At 37.7% G+C, this 16,903-nt stretch overlaps 1 protein-coding gene across 2 annotated transcripts in view; it reads right to left on the bottom strand.

Annotated features, from left to right (window-relative positions):
- Nucleotides 1-16,903, bottom strand: part of LOC130916155 (neural-cadherin-like) — a 442,935-nt gene that overhangs the window by 72,039 nt on the left and 353,993 nt on the right. For both annotated transcript variants that reach the window (XM_057836649.1, XM_057836648.1), the window contains 2 exons: nucleotides 15,447-15,711; nucleotides 12,087-12,270 (listed from right to left, as the gene is read on the bottom strand). In XM_057836649.1, coding sequence (XP_057692632.1) covers nucleotides 12,087-12,270; nucleotides 15,447-15,711 — 449 coding nt within the window. The remainder of the gene's footprint in view (nucleotides 1-12,086; nucleotides 12,271-15,446; nucleotides 15,712-16,903) is intronic.

Raw genomic sequence — 16,903 nt, forward strand, 5'->3', positions numbered from 1 at the left:
TCCGGTAATATGTAAAAAACGAACATGCCAATCAAGTACTGCTACTATGGAACTTGTAGAAACGCCTCTAGACATTACAACCGTCCACAGATGAAAGATATTTTCTTTTTACGTTTCCTGAAACCAAAGACTCAAAGAAAAAAATTTGAACAATGGATCAGCTTGCGCGAATGTCCGAAAGACCAGTTTAACGCCAGCAAGGTGAAGTCAGTAACCTTCATATATAGTCAAAATTTTGTCATGGTACAAATGACAATCCCGACCTATTGCCTGCCACAGCGTCTCCCGAAGACGTAAGCCATTTTGATATTTTTACTTATTTTCAGTGTGGTGTTTTGCAGTGCAGTGCTGCTTCTGTCTGACAATGAATGAGCTGAAAAAAACATTCAAGTGGTATATGACTGCCACCGTTGTTACCTTTTCTGTTGTAAACAACTTTAGTAAGGGGGAAGTGTAAATAAATTAATAGAATTAAGATTTGTTATTAATGAAAAAAAAAGTGTTCGTTGGCTGTCACTAAGTAGCATTTGCGATCGCTACACAAAGCTAACTATATAAATTACCCCCAAGAACGGTCAGAGATGTAAGAGAACCAGAGGATATTATGTATAAGAAAAACAGGGCATATGGGGGTAAAAGATTGCTTGTTAAAACAGGAAAACGTCATTGTCATTGGCGTAAGGTAAAAGGTGTAGATCAGTTTGGCTCTTTTTCAGCCTTCGACACTCAAGCCACCTCTTTAACTGAACATTTGTATGTTCTTCCACATCTTTACCTGTTAATTTGGCACCAGGGACATCATTTTCGGACAGAATTGGTAGGTTTAGCTCTGTAAACATCTCCTTCGTACACTATTACCATACTATTGGGGACAAACGTTAGCGTGCGCCCCCTTAGCAACAGTTGCTAACGTCATGAATATTAATGAGCGGAAGTGACATGTAGTGGGCGGTACGCCATTGTTGCAAATGTTAGCTTTATATAGCATTTAAGCTATCAGACTTTTGCTTTGCAAGTTAGCCAATTGTTGTAAACGTTATCATTATATGGCAAATAAGCTAGTGGACTTTTGTTGTGCAAGTTGGCCAATTGTTGTAAACATTAGCATTATATAGCATTTAAAAGTCCACTAGCTTAAATGCTTTAAATCACTAGCATTTAAAAATCCACTAGTTTAAATGCTTTATAATGCTAACGTTTACCAGATTATAGGCTATATTATATAGCAAATAAGTTTCTTGACTTTGCTATGCAAGTTAGCCAATTGTTGTAGACATTAGCATTATATAGCATTTAAAAGTCCACTAGCTTAAATGCTTTAAATCACTAGCATTTAAAAGTCCACTAGCTTAAATGCTTAATAATGCTAATGTTTACCAGATTATATATTATATCGCAAATAGGCTAGTGGACTTAATTAGCAGAAGTGACGTGCAGCGTGCGGTACGCCATTGTTGCAAACATTAGCATTATGTAGCATTTAAGCTATCAGACTTTTGCTTTACAAGTTAGGCAATTGTTGTAAACATTAGCATTATATAGCAAATAAGCTAGTGGACTTTGCTATGCAAGTTAGCCAACTGTTGTAAACATTAGCATCATATAGCATTTAAAAGTCCACTAGCTTAAATGCTTTAAATCACTAGCATTTAAAAATCCACAAGATTAAATGCTTTACAATGCTAATGTTTACCAGATTATATATTATATAGCAAATAAGATAGTGGACTTTGCTATGCAAATTAGCCAATTGTTGTAAACATTAGCATTATATAGCATTTAAAAGTCCACTAGCTTAAATGCCTTACAATGCTAATGTTTACCAGATTATATATTATATAGCAAATAAGCTCGTGGATTTAATGAGCAGAAGTGACGTGTAGCGTGCGGTACGCCATTGTTGCAAACATTAGCATTATATGGCATTTAAGCTATAAGACTTTTGCTTTGCAAGATAGCCAATTGCTGTAAACGTTAGCATTATATAGCAAATAAGGTAGTGGACTTTTGCTATTGTTGTAAACATTAGCGTTATATAGCCTTTAAAAGTCCACTAGCTTAAATGCTTTAAATCACTAGCATTTAAAAGTCCACTAGCTTAAATGCTTTATAATGCTAATGTTTACCAGATAGTTTCTGGTGCGCACCAGATTGATTAAATTTTATTTTATTTCTGTCGATGTCCCTTTATGGAATCCGTACATTTAAAAAAAAAAAAAAAATTCACCAATTAAAATATTACCTCAGATTTTTTTTAATCCAAGAATCTGTGCAGCATTTTGCTAGCCCAGATTACAAGTGAATTAGACGTCTATCACAGTCAATGTCACTGAAACATAATCTCATTCATTGCCAGGCACTTCCAGTTCAAATCAATTGGACATCTATCGTATTTGGCAGAAAACGAGTTGAGGTCCGTCGTTTCATGACCGAGCGGATAAACACCACGGTAATGATGATTAAGTTTTGAATGTATTTGCATACGGTACGTGTCCACTGGGACCTTCCACATTCAAACCTTAAAGAGGTAATGTTTATAGATGATGAAAAAGGCCATCATTAGGCAAGAAAAGCAAAACAAACCTGGCGCTAGCAAACAATTCTTCAATCTAAAAAGAAGAAACGTATCAACGAGCTCCCCGGCAAATAAAGTGCATGATTGCATATTTTTCTCCTTGGTGAGTAAACAACATTGAGACAGTTCAAGAACACTCTTAAAGAGGTAGATACATCATTGTCAAAGTCAGTACTGGAGAGACGCCTTCATGAATGTAAATACTGAAGGTTTACTACAAGGTGCAAACTACTGGTAAGGCTCGAGAACAGAGATTAGAACTTAATAGAAAACATCTTGGGAAAAAAAAAAAAACACTAGCTCAATACTAAAGTGTAATGGGCCACTCTGGTATCTTCCTCAGCTAAATGTTGCAAAACTGATAAATTCGTGACCAAAACTCACAGGGTAAGATATTCCCAAAATAACAAAAACAAACTAAAAAAATGCATTTTCTGGAGAAATTGTAAGAGAAGTGGTTTGCTCTCTCACATGGATTACCGTATTGGCCCGAATAAAAGACGACCCTGATTATTAGACGACACCCCCTTTTTCAAGACTCGAGTTTGAAAAAAAGACTTTTTGAACACCAAATTAAATTTTTTATGGAGAAAATAATTACAGTGCATCTGAAACAAATGATTATAACAATATATTTGAGAGAAAAATATGTTACTTTGCCTCATTCAAATCTTAATATCTGAACATTTAAATTAGGGCTGTCAAAATTATCGCGTTAACGGGCGGTAATTAATTTTTTAAATTAATCACGTTAAAATATTTGACGCATTTAACACACATGCCCCGCTCAAACAGATTAAAATGACAACACAGTGTCATGTCCACTTGTTACTTGTGTTTTTTTGGAGTTTTGTCGCCCTCTGCTGGCGCTTGGGTGCGACTGATTTTATGGGTTTCAGCACCATGAGCATTGTGTAATCATTGACATCAACAATGGCGAGCTACTAGTTTATTTTTGATTGAAAATTTTACACATTTTATTAAAATGAAAACATTAAGAGGGGTTTTAATATAACATTTCTATAACTTGTACTAAAATTTATCTTTTAAGAACTACAAGTCTTTCTATCCGTGGATCACTTTAACAGAAAGAATGTTAATAATGCCATTTCTGGATTTATTGCTATAATAAACAAATACAGTACTTATGTACAGTATGTTGTATGTATATATCCGTCTTGTGTCTTATCTTTCTATTCCAACAATAATTTACAGAAAAATATGGCATATTTTATAGATGGTTTGAATTGCGATTAATTACAATTAATTGATTTTTAAGCTGTGATTAACTCAATTAAAATTTTTAATTGTTTGACAGCCCTAGTATATATCTGTCTTGTGTCTTATCTTTCCATTCCAGCAATAACTTACAGAAAAATTTGGCATAATTTAGAGATGGTTTGAATTGCGATTAATGACGATTCATTGATTTTTAAGCTGTGATTAACTCGATTAAAAATGTTAATCGTTTGACAGCCCTAATTTAAATATGTAAACTAAAGTGCAATCACATTTTTAAATGAATGGCTTCTGGTTTTTTAAATGTAAATAAACCAATCTATTGTGATAAAACAACAAAATTGCAATAACTGATTAACCATCAAAGTGAAGTCGAACTGTAACTGAAGTCTCGAAACAAATCTGAAAAAGGAAAAACAATGCAATGAAATAATGCAAACTGGTTAAACTTGAAAGTAGCTGAGGTCTGTAATGATAGCACATCGCTTCAATGATATCTGGCGCCATCTAGCGTCGTGAATGGGTATAATTTGTACACCACGAATATAAGATGACTCCCACCTTTTCAGTCTTATTTCAATGCAAAAAACACCGTCTTATATTCGGGCCAATACGGTACTTCGTGTAATTAGGGGTGTGACAGAAGATCGAAATGGTGGCATATCGTGATACGTTCTATCCCAAAATAATATGCTCCTGCCAAGAATCGATATATCGTTGGGGCACTTACAGGTCACTTTTTTGTTCATTTTAGGGCATTTACAGGTCACTTTCTGTTGAGTTTGAGTCACTGCCGATTCATTTAGGGAGATTCTTGGTTCACTTCCTGCCCTGTTACCCAATATAAATCGGAAGTTTATTTAGCATAGAAAACTCCTGATTGTGGACACTACAGCACAGTCTTTTGGGCAAAAGTGCAAATGAAATGTCGCAGTCGGCCTTCAAACTTTACAGTTTCATGTATAAATTGATATGTGCTGACTACTCCACAACAAGATGGTGGATTGAAAAAAAATGTACAATTTTCCAGAATATTACTAAGGGATTCATTTCGGCTGGATAATCATACAGTAGCGACTTATTATGTGTTACGCCCGCAATGGTTTATGGGTAGTTGTAACGGCCATGACTGAGGGGCAGTTTATATGGCGACTCTGCGACACGAAAAATTCTGAATCCTGCCTCCAAAGTGGAAGAATTCGATAGCGGGGGATTGAGGGGGGCTTCCTCCGCATGCATATCAAAGGCTCCTGCGGCGCGAGACCGCGCCGATAACGTCAGCACTCGTACACGTCACATTGGGTGTGCGCAGCGGTGCTACTAAACATTAAAACAGCAAATATGGCGGAATGTCTGCTTTAGTTTACTTTTTTAATAATATTTTTTAAATGAAATATGTTGAATGTTTCCATTTTTGTGCATTTTTGAACAAAAGAAAAATGCCATTGCTTCGAGTGGGCGGACATATTTTTTTCCGGCTGAGGAACTTTGGTGGGGTGAAAGTGCATCATTCTCTGTCGCCTTGTAAATCTGCACTGCCCTCTAGGGCCTGGCATGAATGCTACATCGTTATCTTGCGAAATTGCGACATCGTTCGAATGGAGACGGGCCCATATAAAAGTTTTCGGTGCCGAATTTTCGGTCACATCTGTATTGGAAATGAATGGGGCCATTGGAAATACATTGATCCCACGTTTTTCACGGTTAAAGGGGACCAGACCTTTTCACTTTTTTCCACCCTGAAGTCTAATTAAAAAAATAAGTATATATTTTAATAAATGTTTTTTAAGCACTTCAAATGTAATAATGATAATATGTTTTAAACATGTTACTGTCCCACTGAATTATTTTTAAACAAGAATAAAATACTGTACTGTAGTAGAAAAATGCTTGGCTTTTTCTGTTACCTCCCTTGGCTGTGACTCTTGGAGTGACATGTGGAAATCACAAACTTCTCAACATTTATTGCCGCGAACACGTCCGGCTGCCTCGAAAATCGCCACACACACACACATTCATTCCATCGCGCGCTTCCTTATCCCCCCGCCCACGTAATGCACAAACAGAGCCAGTCTGTTCCAAGGCAACACTTCATTAAGTGAGTCTACTCAAATCCTCTTACTTACACCCAATGAGTTGCCACAGCAACTGTTTAACAAGTTGAACCATGATTGACGCATGCAGCGCTTTTGAAACCCTTGACCTTGGCAAGATCAGGCGCAAACTTCTGTCAACATTGTTAACTTTAATAAGCAACTCCAGGGCATGTGCACTGGCTGCCTGGGGAACAAAGAGCAGTGTGACAGCCCTGGCCGTTTAACTGTTGTTTTATTTTGAAAAGCCTCCAGTCAGCTGATCAGCACCCCCGCCAGCTGGCTGCCTCCCCTCCCACTGTGACGTAAGCTGATCGACGCTGGACGGACAGATGACGTCGCCGCCGCTGATTGGCCACGACGAAAAGCCGCCAAGCTTCATAAACCTGCCGCTGTCAACGCTCAGGGAGGTTGCATTTGATAGCATTCGTGCCGCGGTCCTTCTCGCCAGCTGTTTGCTAACCATTCACTCTCGTGTACTTTGATCGCTAGTTTGAAACACTCCCGCTTTTTCGGTGAGGTCTTTTGTGTTTTGCCATTTTTGGATCGTTTTTGTTCACCACTGTAAATAAGAGCACTGAAGCAGTAGGGGTAAGCCGCCATTTCTGTTCAACCCGTTTTCTCCTGTTTTGTTTAGAGTAGGAAGCTAGGGTAGTGGCTGTCTTTTTGTTCTTTTCTTTTTACGATCAGGGTTTAGTTAGCGTGTGGGGTTTAAGTGTAGAATCTTTTTGTTTGTTGTTTTGGCCTGGGCTTACCCTGAAGCCGCGCTTCATCCACATTTGTAAATACTGTATTGTTCATCGCACCACTACTGTACTGTGTAAATAAATTTGTGCCACTTGTAAACTTGTGTGGCTTGTTTTATGTTACGCCCTTCGCAAGCCGTCCTTGTGTCGTAAGAGGGACTAAGCGATCGGCTCAGGACATCTCATCTGTATTTTTTTTTAATTGAAAAAAACATCCGCAATGGACAGAGGATGCGAAGTTTGATGCACAAAGTAGCGAGGAATCACTGTAAATGGGAATTTTTTTGTTGTTGTGTGTTTTAGTGGAGCAGTATGTTTTTGGCAAAAAACAGTCTACAGTGGGCCAAATAAGTATTTAGTCAACCACTAATTGTGCAAGTTCTCCCACTTGAAATATTAGAGAGGCCTGTAATTGTCAACATGGTTAAACCTCAACCACAAGAGACAGAATGTGGAAAAAAAACTCCAGAAAATGACATTGTTTGATTTTTAAATAATTTATTTGCAAATCATGGTGGAAAATAAGTATTTGGTCAATACCAAAAGTTCATCTCAATACTTTGTTATGTACCCTTTGTTGGCAATAACAGAGGCCAAATGTTTTCTGCAACTCTTCACATGCTTTTCACACACTGTTGCTGATATTTTGGCCCATTCCTCCATGCAGATCTCCTCTAGAGCAGTGATGTTTCGGGGCTGTCGTTGGGCAACACAGACTTTCAACTCCCTCCACAGATTTTCTATGGGGTTGAGACCTGGAGACCGGCTAGGCCACTCCAGGACCTTGAAATGCTTCTTACGAAGCCACTCCTTTGTTGCCCTGGCTGTGTGTTTGGGATCATTGTCATGCTAAAAGACCCAGCCACATCTCATCTTCAATGCCCTTGCTGTTGGAAGGAGATTTTCACTCAAAATCTCTCGATGCATGGCCCCATTCATTCTTTCCTTTACACAGATCAGTCGTCCTGGTCCCTTTGCAGAAAAACAGCCCCAAAGCATGATGTTTCCATCCCCATGCTTCACAGTGGGTATAGTGCAATTCAGTATTCTTTTCCTCCAAACAAGAGAACCTGTGTTTCTACCATTAAGTTCTATTTTGGTTTCATCTGACCATAACACATTCTCCCCAGTCCTCTTCTGGATCATCCAAAAGCTCTCTAGCGAACCGCAGACGGGCCTGGACATGTACTTTCTTTAGCAGGGGGACACGTTTGGCAGTGCAGGATTTGAGTCCCTGGCGGCGCATTGTGTTACTGATAGTAGCCTTTGTTACTGTGGTCCCAGCTCTCTGTAAGTCATTCACAAGTTCCGCCCGTGTGGTTCTGGGATTTTTGCTCCACATCCTTGTTATCATTTTGACGCCACGGGGTGAGGAGGGAGTTGAAAGTCTGTGTTGTCCAACGACAGCCCCAAAACATCACTGCTCTAGTGGAGGTCTCCATGGAGGAATGGGCCAAAATACCAGCAACAGTGTGTGAAAAGCTTGTGGAGAGTTACAGAAAACGTTTGGCCTCCGTTATTGCCAACAAAGGGTACATAACGAAGTATTCAGATGAACTTTTGGTATTGACCAAATACTTATTTTCCATCCTGATTTGCAAATAAATTCTTTCAAAATCAAACAATGTGATTTTATGTTTTTTTGCCACATTCTGTCTCTCATGGTTGAGGTTTACCCATGTTGACAATTACAGGCCTCTCTAATATTTTCAAGTGGGAGAACTTGCACAATTAGTGGTTGACTGAATAATTATTTGCCCCACTGGACAACTTTTTGTGCTTTGAGGTCCTAAATTTTTCCGAATTGAATAGAAAAAATTGTACGAGATGCATTATAAAATTTTTGGGGCATTGGAAATAATTGAGGATTTTGCCACAACCATAATCGTGAGGGGGCAAAACCGAAAGAGCCTGCATAGTGTCAATTTTTGGCACCTTTTGAAGAATGAGTCAAAATGCATGGGCTGTGCGTTGCGCTGAAAAATCGGCCAGGAACAAAAATGTGAATATTGTCAGGAATATTTGCAAAGCATCCCTACTGCGATAAGCGGAAAGTTTTTGAAATACACAGTTTTTCATTGAGTTGGGGGGGGGGGGGGGGAGCCAAAATGCTTTAGCAGTTTCAATCACCTTAAAAAATATGCCACTGTCAGCCAGTCGATTGTTCATCTTAAAGGGAGCTGAAATGGCTTCTCAGTGGTAGTCCCTCATTATATTCATACAAAACCTCTGAATATTATTCACCTCTGCTCTCAGCGCATTGTACCCCGAGGCTGCACTGTATTCACACAATTTTGACATCCGGATTAAAAGTGAAGTCACTTGCACTTTAGGAAGGAAGAAATCACTTGGTTGTCATGGTGATTAATACGCGAACAGCATGTCAGAACTGGATTCTTATTTAATTTATGAAATTTCCCTTTTTTTTTTAATGAATAAAAACAATTATATGACGGAAAACACTCAGGTGACTTGAAGTTCCGCTCTGAGACCTTCAAAATTTTCCTATATGCATGTGTGATACATCATTTGAAAGCTTAAAATCTCAGTTTTCTGGGGGAAGAATTTTTTTGAACAAGAGGGCATTTAAAAAAGAATACATTAGACAGCAAAACCCTAATTGGAGGTGAGAATTAAAGACGCCATGATTTTAACGAGATTGCATACTTACCTCCTTTCGATCCAAAAACTCCATGTAGCATGTATCACCGAGTGTCAAGATACAGCTCTGAATGGCCACAGCCGGAGTTTTTGCAGATTTTATGGGTGAAACATGGTAATATAACAAGGGTCGCAATGCAGAAATCGCAGACCTCAGGAAGGGGGAGTTTCATTTTCATATATTTAACCTTTTAAACGTTTTTTTTAGGGGTGTCAAACGATTAAAATTTTTAATCGAGTTAATTACAGCTTTAAAAATTAATTAATCGTAATTAATCAAAATTAATCACAATTCAAACCATTTATAAAATATGCCATATTTTTCTGTAAATTATTGTTGGAATGGAAAGATGAGACAAGATGGATATACTGTATACATTCAACATACGATACATGAGTACTGTATTTGTTTATTATAACAATAAATCAACAAGATGGCAATAACATTATTAACATTCTGTTAAAGTGATCCATGGATAGAATGGTAAACGGTGTTATACTTATATAGCGCTTTTCCACCTAGACTTGTAGTTCTTAAAAGATAAATGTTGGTACAAGTTATAGAAATTTTATATTAAAACTAGGGCTCTCAAACGATTAAAATTTTTAATCGAGTTAATTACAGCTTAAAAATGAATTAATCGTAATTAATTGCAATTCAAACCCTCTATAAAATATGCCATATTTTTCTGTAAATTATTGTTGGGACGGATATATACATTCAACATAAGTACATAAGTACTGTATTTGTTTATTATAACAATAAATCAACAAGATGGCATTAAAATTATGAACATTCTCCTAAAGCAATCCATGGAGAGAAAAACTTGTAGTTCTTAAAAGATAAATGTTAGTACAAGTTATAGAAATTTTATATTAAAACCCCTCTTAATGTTTTCGTTTTATTAAAATTTGTAAAATTTTCAATCAAAAAATAAATTAGTCGCTCGCCATTGTTGATGTCATTACACCATGCTCACTCCCCAAACCCATAAAATCCTTTGGACCCAAGCGCCAGCAGAGGGCGCCAAATAAAAAACAAGTAACAAGCGGACATTACACTTCTGTCATTTTAATCTGAGAGGGTCATGTGCGTTAATTGCGTCAAATATTTTAACGTGATTAATTTAAAAAATTAATAATTATTATTTCCGCTCGTTAACGCGATAATTTTGAAAGCCCTAATTAAAACCCCTCTTAATGTTTTCGTTTTAAGAAAATTTGTAAAATTTTCAATCAAAAAATAAACTAGTAGCCCGCCATTGTTGATGCCAATAATTACTTACACAATGCTCATGGGTGCTGAAGACTATAAAGCAGAGGGCGACAAAACTCCGAAAAACACAACAAGTACACAATTCACTGTGCTGTCATTTTAATGTTTGAGCGGGGCATGTGCGTTAATTGCGTCAAATATTTTAACGTGATTAATTAAAAGAATTAATTACCGCCCGTTAACGCGATAATTTTGACAGCCCTAGTTTTTTTTTTTTTTCAATTTTTTGTCGTTTGGATCGATTATTTATCATATAAAATATTGGGGGAAATGCGACAGTAACAAAAAATACAATTAAGGGATAGTTATGAGGTAGATATCCGTGACTTATTTTATATTATAATTTTTTTGAAATTTGTTTAAAAGTTTACAATATGCCAGTGAATAATTTTTTTAAGTCGTTTTTTTTTCTTTTCTTTTTTTTTTCTAAAATCTAAATATTAGACATCAATTAATGATTATAAGCTAAGAATGACAGACATTTTGAATAATAAATACGATTACTTACCTTCTTTTTATGGCTAGGTTGAAACAAAAGCGGTTGCGCGACGTCTGTAAACGGGGGTTTCCAGGGTAAAACGGATAAATTAAAAATAGTTCGACGACTTAATGAGCCATGAATCTGCTATGGCAGCATATAGACATATTGTTCTATCAAACACAACAGTTCTTTTGGCTGAAAATACAGCAGAGAGAATAGAATGACTGCCCGTTTAAATCCTGGGATTTTAACGGTGATTAGGCGTATGTGAAAGGGGCTTAACTGTATTTTTTGGACTATAAATCGCAGGTTTTTTTATAGTTTGGCTGGGGGTGCGACCTATGCGTGAAATTGTTAACACGTTATTATATCATTTCACGTGTTATTTCCACACTACACCGCAAGATTGCGCTCACGGCCTGCGTTTCAACATTGGTGGTAACTTATAAAAACAACTGAGAAGAGCTGAACAAAATGGCACCAAAAAGGAAATCATTCTGCAAATTCCAAACTGGAAGTAGTGAAATATTCAGCCGAAAAGGGTAATCAATTAGCAGTGTAACGTTAACACACTTATTCAGCCTTTTGTTGTCTATTGTATTTTTATTTTAAATTGCCTTTCAAGTTGTCATATCTGTTCTTGCAGTCTGAACGGGCACGCCATAAAAAAAAAAAAAAAAAAAAGACAAAAAAATTCTGAATTGTACATTAAGACCTGCAGTATGAACCTAGCCTTACAGTCCCAAAAAAATACAGCAGTTGCTTTTAAAATTTAAGTCACTACAGTTATTTTTTCAAGGTAACCGTCGTGGTTGTTCAATAATTCTCCTCTCAAATAGTTGTATAAATAAACAACAAGGAAACAACAGTTTGACCATAGCAAAAGTCTAAACTCCCCTCGTGCTATTATTTAGTAATGTTACAGGCTGAGGTGTATGACTCGCTGTTGAAAAACAAGGTTGATTCGGATGTCCGCCTGACTCGCATATACAACACAACTTGAAATTCACAGTACCTGCACTCGTGCTGCCTCCAGAGATCCACGCAGACGAGGGGGGGGAAGCAGGGATGTTTCCTGCAGGCTTCTGAAGAGCAGCCTAGGGAGACGCCCTGAGAAGAGACCACCTGCAGACCCTCTGAAGGCAGCTCTCTATCCAGGGAAACGGATCGACCGCTAAATCTCAGGTCTCGCATGCAGCCTGGAAAGGAGGAGAAACAAGTGGCGCAAATATACAATAAGACAATAGACCTGGGGCAAAATCCTTTATATAAACAAGCTTAATCCCTGGCAAGGAGGCAACTGATACACAAAGAATATCAACAAAGAAAAATAGAGTCAATGACACACCTGCAGTCGGAGGGGCACTAATGCCCTCATGTACACAAACACACTAACAGCCCTTAGGCTATGCTGTCAGCGCCGGACGATATTTTAATGCCATTTTTCGTTATGGGGCAAAAAATGAGGTCGAAAGCATCATCGAAATACAAATCAAGCCCAAAGATTGACATTTGCAATCTGATCTGTATATAAAGGCTATAACGGCTTTCTATAAACTTTAGTTTAGAGGGCATGGTATGGGATTTTGATGAGATTTAGATCAGGAGATGTCAATATTAACGCTTGAACATTGGAAGTGTCGGCGGCGACACGTTTACGTATACCATATTTGAAGCCTCGTCACGCTGTAATTACGTCACCCACGTGCCACTGGTTGGTCTCATTTGAAAGAGCGGAAGTTGAGGTCCATGACCGTTTTTACTTGAAGTCAATCGACCACGTAAAACGAGTTATGAGTTATACTAGCCAAATTCAAAGTATCGCCATATTTGTGACCACCGCAACTTTTGACCCTTTGTTTTCTCATATCACGTAATCTGCAAATTTGACTTAAATGGGCTAATCCGTTATCAAGTTATCATGAAAATCCTATTCTAACCTCTCTAACCTTTGACCTCGCAACCCTAAAATTTGACCTTTTCCGTTTCACTCCTAAGTTATCTTGAACACAAACATAAGAACATACCCATAATACGAATACATCACCTTTAACATCTATAGATCAACTGAACTAATATTAATAAATGAAAAGAAAATTACTGTACTTTAATAATATTGTAATTAGAGATGTCGATCGGGTCCAATCACGTCATTTTCAAAGTATCGGAATCGGCCAAAAGATATCGGACATGCCTTTTTTAAATATATACTGTATATATTTTTTTTTAATTAAATCGTTTTCTAATTGTATTTAACGTTACAGACATAATATGTTACACTCATCCAGAGTCTTTAGTTTAGGCTTACGATAGGGTTATCAAATGTATCTCGTTAACGGCGGTAATTTTTTTTTTTTTTTAAATGACGTTAAAATTAGGGCTGTCAAACGATTAAAAATTTTAATCGAGTTAATTACAGCTTAAAAATTAATTAATCGTAATTAATCGCAATTAATCGCAATTCAAACCATCTATAATCTATGCCATATTTTTCTGTAAATTATATATATATTCTGGAAAATAAATTGTTGGAATGGAAAGATAAGACACAAGATGGATATATACATTCAACATACAGTACATAAGGACTGTAGTGGGCATTTCACTCTACTGTCATTTAAATCTGTCTATGCTGTCCTCACTCCGAAGCGTCTACTTTTTCCAAAGCTAGACAGTTAGTGAACGATGCCTTAATAATTAGACTTCTTCCTTTTTCATCTGATTTATTAATAAAATGGCCTCAAACCATTGTCCTCTTTAGACCGTCGTAAAACTACAAAATAAAAGTACACAAGCATTGCATTAGCAACAACGTTAGCTTAGCACGTTATACAGGTTACTAAACATAAACAAAAAGCGTCTCATACAAAAAATATAACATTTCGCTTACTAATATAATATGTACATTCTTTACAACAACCATACTAACGGACAAATCTTGTCCAAGGATCATATAAGCACAACATTATCAGCCCGAGACGTCGTGCAGCCATAATGAACTGGCAAGAAAATAATAAACCATGTCGCAAAGCGACCACAAGAGTTCGCTGTTGGACAGCAAAAAAAGCCTTGCTGTAAAACTTACCAAAAGGCAGAATACTTTCTGAGCGGGACATGTGCGGTAATTGCGTCAAATATTTTAACGTGATTAATTTAAAAAATTAATTACCGCGCGTTAACGCGATAATTTTGACAGCCCTAGTTAAAATATTTAACGCAATTAACGCATGCGCTGCACGACCCTCTCGCGCATTGTCGCGTTCAATCTGTAATGGCGCCGTTTTACCTATATATAGAGCTAAAAAGCAGCGTAAAATGAGTACAGTGAATTTTGGCAGCCTTTGGAGCCTTTTTTTAATTGGCTAAAGCCTTACAATCCCTCTCCCAACGATTAAAGAAATATCGTGGGAAGCAATGTGGGGAAGAAAGGTAGTAATTGATCTTTTTCTTAACACCCTATGTTATTTCCCAACGCAGAGAAGATATATCAATTGGTACCACTACGCACAGTCATGGTTGCACTTCCCATCATGCATTTGGGCAGAACAGTTAAATGGCTACAATATCATTTACTGAAAGCTCAACAAATACACTAGATGGCAATATTTAGTCACTATTTACAAAGTCACATTTATCCTTTAAGAATTACAGGTCTTTCTATCCGTGGATCCCTCTTACAGAGAGAATGCTGATAATGTAAATGCCATCTTGAGGATGTATTGTCATAATAAACAAATACAGTACTTATGTACTGTATTTTGAATGTATATATTTGTCCGAGTTTTATTCATTCTTTTCCTAATGCATTACCAAAATGTATATTATCGGGAAAAATTATCGGGAATGATTGGAATTGAATCGGGAGCAAAAAAAAAAAAAAAAAGCAATCGGATCGGGAAATATCGGGATCGGCAGATACTCACACTAAAACAATCGGGATCGGATCGGGAGCAAAAAAAACATGATCGGAACAACCCTAATTGTAATAACATCATAAAATAAATAGGGAGTAAAACAATAATTATAAATAGATAAACATTCAAATAAACAAATATTACAATACAAATAAATGACAAAAAAAATGTAAACAAAATGAAACCGATTAAAAATGATGGATTAATAATGAAATCCCCTGATCTAAACCCCCAGTCGGGCTGGGCTGAGCTGACCTGAAAATGAAGAGGCAATCAAAGAGTCCTTTAACTTAATGTGTAGTAAACTCCTCTAGGAACTCTGTTATGTTACCAGTTAATCTCGACAAAATTACCTTGCTAACTCAGTGATTGATTCACCATCAATAAGCCCATTTAGCCAACAATTAGTTCACTGAATCACTTTTCTGAACTTTGTACCTCTTTTATTTGCATCTACCTACCAAGGAAGCTTCTGTTGTGTCCAGAGGGAAAAGAGTTTCCCAGCATCACCACCGACGGGTCGATAATGATCTCCTGACTCCGCCCCGGAGAAGCAGTTATCTCACGCCGGCCCCCGCCCCCGTCCACGCGCAGGGCAAACTCCCGGCCGAAGCGGTCCAACTCCAGCTCGTGCCACTCGCCGTCATCCAGGCGACGGAACGGCAGCGTCAAGTTGTAGTCGCCGTCGCCGAGATTGTAGAAAACAGCCAGCAAGCCTCGGACAACCTAAAATTTATAATTAGATGATAAACGTCAGATTGAGGGGAGGGTTGTTGAAAATGTAATTGCTCGCAAATTTTATGACGCGCATTTTCTCCGTACAAGGCGTGCACAACGGCAGTACACACACATGCTGGATAGTTTACGTACTACTACTACTAGGCTACTACAAAGACAGCTATCTATTCACCTACAGTGTGTGTTGGAGTTTTTGTAATGGACATAAAAGCGAACGTATTATAATGAAAATACCCGCAGGTAGACGGCGCAATGACACACAAACACATTTGAAAACCAATAAGCCACGGTTTAACACCCCCTATTTACAACACTAAAACATACAGTTGCGGTCAAAAGTTTACATACACTTGTGAAGAACATAATGTCATGGCTCTCTTGAGTTTCCAGTTATTTCTACAACTCTGATTTTTCTCCGATAGAGTGATAGGAACAGATATTTCTTTGTCACAAAAAACATTTTGGTTCTTTTATGACTTTATTATGGGTTAACAGAAAAAGTGATCAAATCTGCTGGGTCAAAAATATACATACATGGATCTGAAAAAGCGAATCATTGACTTGAACAAGTCAGGAAAGTCACTTGGAGCCATGTCAAAGCAGCTGCAGGTCCCAAGAGCAACAGTGCAAACAATTGTTTGTAAGTATAAAGTGAATGGCACTGTTTTGTCACTGCCACGATCAGGAAGAAAACGCAAGCTATCACCTGCTGCTGAGAGAAAATTGGTCGGGAGGGTGAAGATTCAACCGAGAATCACCAAAAAGCAGATCTGCCAAGAATTAGAAGCTGCTGGAACACAGGTGTCAGTGTCCACAGTCAAGCGTGTTTTGCATCTCCATGGACTGAGAGGCTGCCGTGCAAGAAGGAAGCCCTTGCTCCAAAAGCGGCACCTTAAGGCTTGACTGAAGTTTGCTGCTGATCACATGGACAAAGATAAGACCTTCTGGAGGAAAGTTCTGTGGTCAGACGAAACAAAAATCCAGCTGTTTGGCCACAATGCCCAGCAATATGTTTGGAGGAGAAAAGGTGAGGCCTTTAACCCCAAGTATACCATGCCTACCGTCAAGCACGGTGGTGGTAGTATGCTGTGGGGCTGTTTTGCTGCCAAAGGAACTGGTGCTTTACAGAGAGTAAATGGGATAATGAAGGAGGAGGATTACCTTCAAATTCTTCAAGATA

This window comes from Corythoichthys intestinalis, chromosome 5 (genome assembly GCF_030265065.1).
Source record: "Corythoichthys intestinalis isolate RoL2023-P3 chromosome 5, ASM3026506v1, whole genome shotgun sequence".
In the NCBI taxonomy this organism is placed as follows: Eukaryota; Metazoa; Chordata; class Actinopteri; order Syngnathiformes; family Syngnathidae; genus Corythoichthys; species Corythoichthys intestinalis.